General features: G+C 35.5%; 1 protein-coding gene across 1 annotated transcript in view; it reads left to right on the top strand.

Annotated features, from left to right (window-relative positions):
• Positions 1-11,048, top strand: part of LOC112319833 (zinc finger protein 804B) — a 472,412-nt gene extending 461,364 nt beyond the window's left edge. The window contains exon 5 of the mRNA XM_024577205.3: positions 10,937-11,048. Within this exon, the coding sequence (XP_024432973.3) occupies positions 10,937-10,974 (38 nt within the window). The 3' untranslated portion in view covers positions 10,975-11,048. The remainder of the gene's footprint in view (positions 1-10,936) is intronic.
• Positions 11,049-12,541: the final 1,493 nt, after the last annotated feature.

Raw genomic sequence — 12,541 nt, 5'->3', positions numbered from 1 at the left:
TAATAACAGGAAACATTCAAGCAGATCATTAATATTAATCAAATGGAATATAATACTGTATGTTCTAGGTGTTCATTGAGTGACTGAATGAATGAATGCACATTTGGTTTTATTCACCAGATAATAATGAAAGGTCAGTAAAATGAACTAATTATTAAAAATAACTTTTTATGGTTAACTATTAACTAGCTTTCAGTCTATATAATTTGTTTTGGTCAATATAATCTATATTTTCATAGAAAATAAGAGATAGCAAGAAGTTTTCTGATTGAGGGAAAAAACTACCCTTCAATAAAAAGCGATCTTTACGCAGATTATACTTGTAGTATTGAGTTTCTGTGAAAAATTGGGTAGTCTTTATTTCACACACAGCTATGTAAAGAGAATTTTGTAATTGTAAGAATCACTGACATAAAATTAAGAATGTTTAATTTTTGAATAAGGCAACATATAAAAACTATCATTAGTATTTGACAATACAAAATAAAATATACTCAGAATGACATTTTGAATACATTGGTCAGTCTTTCAAATATTAAAGGGAATAAATAGTATGTTTTCTTTATTCTTCTCAGAAATCTTACTGTGTCCAGCCAATGTATAAGTGGAGACATAAAGGTTTGGAAATGTCAGAATTTTTATGTGATATTTACTGGGAAAATGTTAAAAAGTACTTGGTGTATTTTATTCAATTACACTAGATATTTATGAAATACAGTGAATGATAATGAATAAAACACCATTCATGTAATTTTGCAAATGATTTTAAATATTTGTTCCAAATGCTTTCTGGCCCACAGAATTTGTATTTTTTACATTTATATTCCTGAATGGTCCTCTAGTTTGCTTTATTATTTTATATTCCTCAAATGAAAGAAAAACTTGTGTGACTGTGCATTCCCCGTAAACATGGGTTTCAGAGAAAACTGAACAGAAGTGCAGGTGACCAGTCATCCCTCACTGTGTATCATGATGCAAACTCTTCTACGCTGAAGACAAGAGGGCACTTCATTCAACCTTGGCTGCCCGGGGAGGAGAGCTGTACTTACTGAGGTTCTACGATATGCCAAGGGAGTCAGGCTAAGCACTTCACCCACATTATTTCATTTACTCTCCACTATTGTAGTTTTTCTAAATAGACATTTTGTTTTGTTTATTTTTAAAATTTATTTTTAATTAGCATTGACCTACAATATTATATTAGTTTCAACATAGGTATGCAACATAGCGATTGGATTTGTGTACCCTATGAGGTGTTCACCCCACTTAATCCAGTCCATCTGACACCACACACAGTTACTATATTATTGACTACATTCCCTGTGCTGTGCTTTTCAGCCTGTGACTGTTCTTATGACTGGCAATTTGTACCTCTTAATCTCTTTCCCCTTTTCACCCAGCTTCCTCACATCTGGCAACCATCAATTTCTATCTATGACTTTGTTCCTGTTTTGTTTGTTTGTTTATTTTTTCTTTTCAGATTGCCCATCTGAGTGAAATCATAGGGTTTTTGTCTCTCTCTGTTTGACTTATTTCACTTAGCATAATACCCTCTAGGCCCAGCCATGTCATCTCGAATGGTAAGATTCCTTTAGTTTTCATGGTTAAGTTATATTCCGTTGTATGTATGTACCACCTCTTCTTTATTCATTTATCTGTCAGTGGACACTTAAGTTGCCTCTATGTTGGCTATTGTAAATAATGCTATAATAAACATAGCAGTGCATATATCCTTTTAAATTAGTGTTTTGGGTTTCTTTAACATTATCTTGAAGTGAAATTTTGTTGATAGTTCTATTTTTTATTTTTTGAGGTTTTTCCATAGTGGCTGCACCAATTCACAACCCTGCCAACAGTGCATGAATGTTCTCTTTTCTCCACGTCCCCAACAACATTTGTTGCCTGTTGATTTATTAATGATGGCCATTCTGACAGGTGTAATACCTCACTGAGGGTTTGATTTGCATTTCCCTGATGATTAGTGATGTTGAACATCTTTTCATATGTGGATTGGCCATCTGTATGTCCTCTTTGGAGAAATGTCTGTGTAGGTCCTCTGCCCATTTTTAAATGAGATTTTTTTATTTTGGTATCAATTTGTATGAATTCCTTATATATTTTGGATTAACCCCTGATCAGATGTATCATTGACAAATTTCTCCCATTCAGTAGGTTGTCTTTTCATTTTTTCATTGGTTCTTTTGCTGTGAAAAACTTTTTCGTTTGATGTCATCCCATTTGTTCATTTTTTTCTTTTGTTTCCTTTGCCTGAGGAGATACATCGAAAAAAATATTGCTAAGAGCAATGTCAAAGAGTTCACTACCAACTTTTTTATTCTAGGAGTTTTATGGTTTAGATTCTTATTAATTCCTTAATCCACTTTGAGTTTATTCTTGTGTGTGGTATAAGAAAGTGGTCTAGTTTCACTGAAGAGACTGTCTTTATTCCATTGTATATTCTTTCCTTCTTTGTCATGGATTAGTTGACCATATAGGCATAGGTTTATTTCTAGGCTCTCCTTTCTGTTCCCTTAATCTGAGTGTCTGTTTTTATGCCAGTACCATGCTGTTTTGATTACTATGGCCTTGTAGTATAGTTTGATGTCAGGTAGCATCATACCTTTAACTTCATTCTTTCTCAAGTTTGCTTTGGCTTTCACAACTATTTTTTGAGGTCAATGTTATCATTCCTCTGTACAGATGAGGGAAATGAAATTGAAAGGTTAATTTAATTTCTTAATAGTTAGAAAATAGTAAAAGAAAGCATCTCTGGTGCTGGTGAAAGAAAAGTCTGTGTGTGTGGAGAGAGAGAGAGAGAGAGAGAGAATTTGAAATTTAAACGTAAAAAGATGTAGTTATCTAGATATGACCAGAAACTTGTGGGATGGGAATTTTCACTTGGATATGGCAGGAGAAATTCTAACTTATCTGAAGAAAATAGAAAAATGGAGGAAAGGCATCAAATATCAAGGACTTAAATCTTGTATTGACCTCCACAAAAGTGATTATAAATGAACATCGATAAATATTGAGTGAATACAAAGGAAACAAAATAAAATATTTCTTATAAAAATAGTTGACAAATGTTCCAGCACATAAAAAAGTAATGTGGATGACTATTTCTTAAACAAATTACAAAGTAGACATAGATCCAAAACAGAATAATTATGGGCAACTCACTGGAAATCCTATAAATTATTATAATTGTCTTTGTGACATTTTAATCTCTCAGAAGGTTAGACCAGAGAACATAGATGAGGCACTTAATTTTGAGGAACAAAGACAGATTGATATGAACTGATGGCATACAAGTGACTGTCTTGTATCATCAGTGATGAAAATGTTCACTAGATATGCTATCTTGAACTATGGGAAAGAAGACTTCACCATTTAAATAAAAGATAACTTGTACTCCAGGGTGGGAAATTATCAAAGTTATGGCATCACAAGAGGAAAACTACAATTATATAAGATTCCAGTGAGGTGGGAAAATGTAGTCCTCTAAAAAATCCAATATAAATTGAAAAAGGAAAATATTCAAAGTAATTGTTGAAGTGCCATACATCCATAAACAGTAACACAACAGACATATGTCCAAACGAACAGAGTTTAGGTTAATGTTTTTTTAATATCCCATTTATTGGAGAAAATCAAATAAGTTGACCTTTTGCTTCTAATTATTGCTCCCTGCCAGGGTTAAATAATCTAATGAAAAAAAATACAGTGTTACCTACACCTGATTTTATCTTACTTTTCCTATTAAGGAAAATTCTTCAAAGAGGAAATCATAGATACAGCATGCATAAGAAATTTGGAATATATAGAGACAATTATTTTCTGGCCACTTCAAATGATTTTGAATCTTCACATTTAGAAGAATGCTACAAAAGTGTGCTTCGTGACACCAACTGTCCCTGAGCAAACATGCAGTATGGAAGGAGTGAAGAAAAAAATCTCTACTTTCATAAAGGGAGGAATATTGAATATAAATATTGTTGATTTATAGATAGAATTTTAAGCAGAATATTTAATGAAAAGGAAGAGACTATCACTGGTAACTATAATAGGTATACTAAAAACAAAATAGTGCAAAAATAAAAGTATTTTATTTCTTATTTATCTACTTTATTTTATTTCTAATTCATTCAACAACTAATTATTAAGAGCCATGAGCTAGGTAATAATCTAATTGCTGAAGATATCATGTGATCAAAACAAACAAAAAATACTGCCACACTGAAATTTAAATCTAGTTGAGTCATGAGGAAAAAAGAAACAGAACCGACAAGTGAAACATATGTCAGATGATAAATGCTGTTGAAGGAAATAAGTAGGAAAGGCAAATAAAGGGGATTGAGTGGAAGTAGTGGGTAAAGTACAATTATAAATCAGGTCAGGGGAAGCTTCACTGTGAAAGCAAGTGAGGAAGTGAGCATTCCAGGTAAAGAAAAGATTGGGTTTCAACAAATTGTGGTTGAGCTCCATGCTCTAGAAATAGCAGAGAGCGCTGTAACTTGGAAACAAGGGTTCAGAGGATGAATTACCAGAGATAAGAGAAGTAATTTTGGAGCAAAATCACTTAGGATCTTGTCAACCCTTATAATGCCTGGCTTTCATTGTGAGATGAGAAGCTATTGGATAATTTCGCCAGAGGATCAACATGATTTGTCTTAGTTTTATCAGGATCACTCAGCTATTACATCGTGAAGAATCTCTAGGGGAGTAAAAGTAGGGAGAAGGAGCCCAGTTTGAATGAAATGTTTCAGACAAGAGCATTCAGTGACTTGCTGGGCGATAATCTTGTTGAAAAGCGGTGAAACTCTAGATTTATTCTTCAGGTGGGGCTGAAAGAGTGTGATTCATATTGGGTATAAGGTATAAAATGAAGAGAGGAATCCGAGATGACAATAGTTTATTCACAAGCAGGTAGAAGGATGGATTTACTGTGAACTGAAATGAGGAACAGTATAGGAGGAGCAGGAGAGGAGAGGAGGACCAGATTAGAAATTCTGAGGTGCCTATTAAATATTGAAAGTGAGACCCTGGGTGGGTAGTTGGGAGTAGGAGTCTGGAGTTTGAGTAGAGGTGTGGAGAAAACACACATTTGGGAATCATCACTGTACAGGAGTATTTGATACCACTGGCCTGAAAAACATCAACAGGGCCAGGGAGGGTAAAGAAGAGTTTCAGAGACTGAGTCCTGTATCAGTCGAACTTTAAGACTGGAAGTAAAAGAAGGAATGGAGGAATGAGACCATGATAAACTTTCAGTTTCTAAAGGAAAAATATTCAGAACAATGCACTTTCTAAAAGGCAAGTAAAGAACATGATTCAGAGAAGTGAGGGTGATCAGCCCTGTCGTATGTTACTGAGTCAAGTAAGAAGAGGGTGGAAAATTCACTGTTCTTTCAGTTGCATAGTGCTTGTTACCTTGCCCAGAGACATTGTGGCAGCGTGATTGGGGCAAAAAAACAGTGAAACATGTGGGAAATTTTATAGAGACAGGCATTTTATAATTCTCATAATTACCCTTATGGACAATAGTTAGCAAGGGTGTGATGATTTGTGCTTCTATAAATAGTTAAACAGCTATAACCCAAAAGTATTGAAACCTGGACTAATTTCAAATTGGCAGAAGGGTTGTAGAGACTGGTGATGAGGTTTGTGTTGTAATCTGTTACAGTCAAACCTCCATAAAACATGGACAAAATCATGAAAGGTTTATCTGTCAAACCGATGAAAAACACCAGCAGCAACACAGCTTCTACATTGTACTGTGACCCTTTCAAGCTGATCCTAAAACATCATGAAGTTCAACTGTTTGGAACAATAGTTAGAGATGTGCAGATCCTCTGCCCCCTAGGGCTCCACTGGTGTGCCAGCGCTCTAGACAGCCAGGAAAAAGTGTCCAGATGCCTTCCCCCGTCTGCAGGGAGGGCTCACTCCTCCTTCCTAGTGAAACAACATCACCGGTCACCTCAAACCAGTAGCACATTTCTTAATCTTTCTTGGAAATTTCCCCATAATTTTCAGATAGTTAGACATTCTGAAGAAAAATATAGAAATATCAGATGCAATTTCCCAAAAGCACAATTAAAAGAACCTGAATGGCCCACGTCAGGATGTATGCAACCGACTGATATGTATTACCAGCATATAGCTAACATACTTGGGGCAAACTTGACCTAGTGCTTATCTCTGGCCCAATGATGCCCAAGGAAAGGTTTAATTTTGATTCTTTAAATGACTCAACTCCTGAAGAGAAAGGCACTCTCTTTGAAAAACAGAAAATTATTAAAAAGCAAATGAGTGACCAGAAGTCAGGAAAGCAGTTTTTCTCCCCTTAGTGTCTCACATTGAATCTACTTCACAGTTACGTGGGAGTTTCCTACTGAAATGTGTTTCCCTGCCAATAAACCAGGGTCTAGAGGATTTTCACAGGTTATCATTTCATTCCAGCAAAAGTATTATCCGCTTCTTCTATTAGGTAGACATTTGAAGGTGACTGTTGCATAGCTTTGGATTAAGCTGTATTAAAAATGAAAGCAGTGGTCAAATGGGTTAGGTTTAGAATAAGCCTGTATTAGATAAGCCAAAGTTGTTCTTTTTTTTTAATACAGTTTTGTATCAGAGGGAGAGCTCCCAATACAGGTTCTTAAATGGGGTGCCTCATTTTGCACCCCACCACTTTCCTTAAATATGAGGAGCAAGAGCATCTGGGCAGAAACATAAATCAGGTCTATGGAAATACACAACATAGGTGTGTATGCACATGTGAGTGTGTATGTGAGTGTGTATTCTTTTTTAAAAAACTGACTTAGAGAAAGAGAAAGGAAGGGAGAGAAGAGGAGAGGGAAGTGAGAGAGAGAGAAAGAGAGAGAGACATCAAATTGGCATTCCACTTATTTATACATGCATTGGTTGCTTCTTTTATGTGCTCTGGCCAGGGACCAAACCTGCAACCTTGGTATATGGGGATGATGCTCTAACCAAGTGAGCTACACAGCCAGGCCTGTGAGTGAGTGTTCTTAATGAATGTGCCCTTTAGTTTTCCGTTGTAGGCCATGATCTTTATTTAAAATAGTGTTTTCCCAAACTTATTCACATACAGAAACAGTCAACTTCAAGTAGCAATTTCTTTTCCAACATGATAAGTTATCAGTTCTTTTATTTGTGAGAGATAAAATAGTTAATAATGTAAATTTGTTATGTAGCTATTTAAAACTAATTCTCACCTTACTCAATTCTATTTGAAGTACTTACTTTGTAATTAAACTGAGTGATAGTCTGACAATATGATACACAATTCCATAATTTTATTTTGTATCCTCAGTATAAAATGTGTTTTTTATTATACTGTGACTAAGTAAATTGCACTATTGTATATGCAAAGCAGATTTTTTAGGTTATTCAATAAATTACTTAGACTATAGCTCAATGCAATAATATTTTTTTTCAATAAAAAGATTAATGGTATTACAGTGTTGGTCATGTATTTCTAACAAAAAAAGATACCAAAATATAAGAAAATAATAAAAAGAAATATGGTATGGAAATATTGTGTATTTTACACTGCTGAATTTAAAATACATTTAACATTGTATTTATTACTGAGTATAATTATATTATATACTTAAAGGCTGGTATTTCTTAGACTATTTCTTAAAATTTTAGTGTTATAAAATAAAGTCATTTCCTCAAACCTAAATATGACTTTAAAGGTTTTATAGATGTATTCTTCGTTGAAATATATTACACATATCTTACGTGAAGTCTTTCTGTTTCTGTTTGCTTAAACCTGCGATCTAATCCTTTGTAATGTCCCAGCAAAGCTCTATAAAGTTTCAGAATGTCTTCTCTGACTAATAATATAATCTAGACATGATGGCAGTCTTCACATGTATAATATTTTTAATGTAAAACTGTGAAGATACTTTCATTACTTATTATTCTCAGAAGGACTCAACTCACTAGGAAATCTCTTTAATCAAACATGTCCAATAATGTAGGAATGTGACCTGAGGTTTCACTTACCTGTCACTTGTCACTTTATATTCTTTATTTTTGCCCTCCCCAGGCAGGAGTACACAGCCCTCCTCTGCTGGACCTTAGTGTGACATAATCTATGCAAAATCTCAATTCATATGTTCCTAGAAATGACTGCTAGGTACTTTCTTGTTCTTGAATCATATCCATCCTTACTCTTCCCTTTACTCTCCAACAAGCCCTAAACAAGTCTAAACACTCCTTGCTTCTGCATTTTGATCAGATGCCCAATCACTGCATGTTATCTAATGAAAAGCACTCTGCTATGCACTCTAATCCAGGGGTCAAGTCCAAGCTTTCCATGGACAAATGTTTCAGATGCCAATCATCTGCATCCCAAGACTTCTGCCCTAGATTCCTTATTTCTGTGTTGGACTCTTTATTAGAGCCCTGCTAAGTAATCAATTTACCTTTGGCACAACACACACACCAATAAACACAAACATGCACACATGTGCACATGCATTTATACACTGATTATTGGCAAAGTCATGACATAACCTCTCTTAATTAATTAGTCACCATTTATTGATTGCCTACTAAGCCAGACACCGTTCAGCTCATGTTCTTCCCACTAGCTATGTTCCTGGATTCCTTCTGATCAGGGATATCACTTTCTCTCAAACATGATAGGAGACACTACCAATGACACTGAGTCATGGAAGCAAATAGTGATATATGGTCTGCACTTAATGCCTGTGCCTCCCTGACATGTGAACTTTCTTCTATGTCCGACCTTTGTTTGCTTTCTGTATTATTAATGCTCATCATAGAAATGTTGTCACTGACACAAAGTGAGTTTCACATGCTTTTGACGTTGTCTTCTTTTATCACATCTGGTAGAATTGAGTCCATTTTCAAATGACATTTGTTTATGCTCTGTGTCACAGAGGTGAAACAGCAAAATTTCGTGAATTTACTTAGCAGTAAATAAGTGAAATCTCTACTCAGCAGACTGGCACACTCCTGAGAATGCCACTCCAATTAAAGAATCTTTAGGTGAACAATGAAAAAATTAAACATTGTTTTATATCCATTTTATCAGAGAGATTAGCTCAAAGACATGGCATTTTGATTATTTGGCCTGATTACAACACGGCATCTTCAAAGGAGGGATCCAACCCAGTGTCTCTTCAAGGGATTGCTTCATTCATTATCAAGACATCTTAATAGACACTTGTCACTTGTCACCAGTTATTTATAGTTTGTAGGCATATAGATTTCTTTTGTATCTCCAAGACCTTAAGAGAGTGAAAAAATTATTGCAGAAATATAAAATAACTGTGATATGATTTTTCCTTCTTTAAATCACTCATTTCTTAAATACTTCTTTGGGGGATTTTCAACATTGACTAAAACACAGGAAAATATTAAATGATGACAGGAAAAAGTAAGTGATGAGTCTAGTCATTTTAGATTATTTTTTATCTGGATATTTATCCTTATCTGTATACACTCACCTTGACTACTACCAAATTCTCCACTTAGAGCTATGAATTTACATTATCCAACAAAAATTCAAATTTTCTTTAATGTGACTTAATTATAATTGTATTTATTTATTGTTAAAAATATGAATCTCTTAACTAGTTCTGCATTGTTTTTAGAATACAACCCATTGTTCTTACAATAGCCTTTAAGAACCAATTTCATCCAACTTCTACCTCTGTTCCATTGTCTCTTAAGCACTCTGGTCAAGCAAAACATGTGTTTCCCATGTGGAGCCTTTGCATCTGCTGTTTTCTCTAATGGAATGCTCCTCCCTCAGGTGCTCTTCTGATTCCATGCCTCCTTCATTCAGGTATTTTTATAAATGTCTCCTCCTCAGAGAGACCTTTCTTAACCACTCAATCTAAGAGAATATCTACATTACAGTTGATGCCATTAAGCTTGAATTGTTTCTTACAACAATTAATGATCTACTATTTTATTACACATTTATTTTTATATTTGTGTTATATGTATTTAAATCTTATCTTCCTAGAAATATTTGAGAGGAGGAATTTTATGGAAACAGAATTTTTCCTCTCTTATTTAGTACTATTTTTTAAAATTTCTTAGAATCACACTGGAAACATAGTAGGCACTCCATAAAAATTTGTTGAGTCGATAAAGAATGCACAAGTCGAAGAAGATTCTTGGCTTGTTGGTTGATTTGAGGCAACATTATTTTACTGGGTACCGGCATGCAACATTGATGCAATGTATTAAATAAATTACAATTTGAAAGTTAAAGCCGATATTTACAACCAAAGAGTAGTTGTGGTGGTGGGGGGGGAACTTCTTGATTGATAAAACATTTGTTGCACTTGAGGTGTTGGTTAACTAATTTTTCAATTAATCATAGGTCAGGATGTATTTCCTTAAAGATGGAAAATTTATAGACCATAAAGTGTTAGTACATATTTTAAATTTTACTTTGATGAAAGTACTTATCATATATGCCCTATAAATTCAGGCATTGTGTTTGATCCTGTTGGTGAGAGGCCATATAACCAATATCTTTTGGGGGCATATTTCTACCCCTCCATACATAATGCTCCCACTGCTCTCTGCAAGTGGTGGGACAAGCTGGAAATTCTCTGGAGAGTGAATTCTTCTATCATTCAGGTAATACATGTAAGTATATTTGTGGTCAAAAAGCTCTGCTGTTAGGGAGTTTACGTTTTAGAGGAGGAAGGAGAAAACAAACAAAGTAAATAAACCATGCATTAGGATAAATAATAGTAAGTGCAAAAATGTTAATGGCAGTCTGCACGATGGAAGAGCCTGTATTTGTACCCAGTTCTGTTTTGTTTTCCAAACCGTGTTTATTCTACTCCATAAAATGGTATAAGATAGAAATTACTGTCTGCTTAATTAATGCTGCTTGTCTGTTTGATTCCTTCAGAGAAAGACGGGGAGCTGAGGAAAACCCATCTCTTTTGAATAGCCTGCCGACCATGTCTGTAAAATGTACAGTAACCTACTGTAATCCATGTGAAGCATATCGTAACTATGAGACTGGATATTGTGATTGCACTAGTTCAAAATCTGTTGCCATTGAATAATTTAAAATGTGATGGATATCCACGGGGGAGATAATAATGACATATGAACTGGTAAATATCTACATACATATGATGATTGTGCGATGGTTAGAGGTCCACTGCTGTCATCAGCAACTGACGCATGTCCAGAAAGGGGGAAAAAAACCTGATTTCCGAGAATGGCAGGCGAAGTTGTCTTTTCAAGATCTCTGTTTTAGGAAAGCAGTTTTGTATGAGGCAAAATTCTAGCTTTTGGCAAACTCTCCAGGGGATTTTCATCTCATAAAGAGGATGGGCACTCCAGGACGTGCTGCCTTTCACTTTAACTAGCTGCAGTATTTATTAACTGACTGTTTCACGTGCCTTTTACATGCAGCCATTATCTTGCATCCTACAGCTAGCAGCTTTATGCTAGGTTTTTTTCCCTTGTCCATTATCCCAAGTATTTTTTTTTCTCATCAACTTCAGTAATAGCCAGATTCCTTTTTATCCTGTCTATGAGTAGAAAGACAATAGTAAAAGCATCCAGTCTGAAAACCCTAACTACCTAGGAAAGGTCTCTTGGTGATTTCTGATTTGTTGTATTTGCCAGTGATAAAGAAATTTATTATCAATAAAGTCTGGGTGAAATATAAGGATTTTGGCCACAGGGTTACGCCAGCAGCGCCGTGTTTGAGTCCCTAGCCAGCGTTTCTCGTTGGACATCACACTTTGCTTTGCAGCGCCAGCCTTGGTTTCTGTGTTTCAGATTGAGCTGTCCCACCTTGGCGGCAGCATGGGGTTGGTTCTGTCACCACTTAACAGAAATGTCTCCGTGCTGCAAGCTGATTTCTGGTGTGTCCTTGGAGCTTTACACTGGCCTTCCTGGGCATGCCTCTACTCCTTGTGTTTCTTAGTTGTTCTGCCCTCATCAGTTTCCCTCACGTGCCAATCCTGTCGGAGTTGACTTTTCACCATTGTTGTGTCAAGTCTGGAGAGGAAAATGCACCCTGAGCCCTGAAGAGCGGGGATTTTGTTTCGCCTGCTGAGGTTATGTGGGTAGTCTCTGCATTACAATTTACTAAAGGGCTGGCGCACAGAGAAAAACTCTCATAAATTGAAAGTGGGACTAGGCAGTTACTTTGTCTACTTTGATGTTGATGCAGATACTGTGCCTGGGATAGTGTGCACTCAGGCGCCAATTTAATGAAGATTTTAGAAGGCATATAAATATTGTCATGGAGAAATCAGCTAATCCCAAAGTTACCAGTGGTTTCATTTTCCCTCGGTCAAGATGTGCAAATACATAGCAGGAAAGTCAACCACAGTTAACTAGCTGGTTAAAAGGAAAGGATCACAATCTATTTTCTCATCTAGACCCACAAGAATGATAAAAACATTATTTGGTTATGCTTCTGGTTTGGCACTCCTACTTTGTTCTTACTTACTGTTGTAACTTTCTTTCATGCCACATTATTTCTTAAATA

This window comes from Desmodus rotundus, chromosome 6 (genome assembly GCF_022682495.2).
Source record: "Desmodus rotundus isolate HL8 chromosome 6, HLdesRot8A.1, whole genome shotgun sequence".
NCBI lineage: Eukaryota > Metazoa > Chordata > Mammalia > Chiroptera > Phyllostomidae > Desmodus > Desmodus rotundus.
The sequence above is the reverse complement of the archived record's forward strand: the minus strand, read 5'-3'. Positions and strand labels throughout refer to the sequence as shown.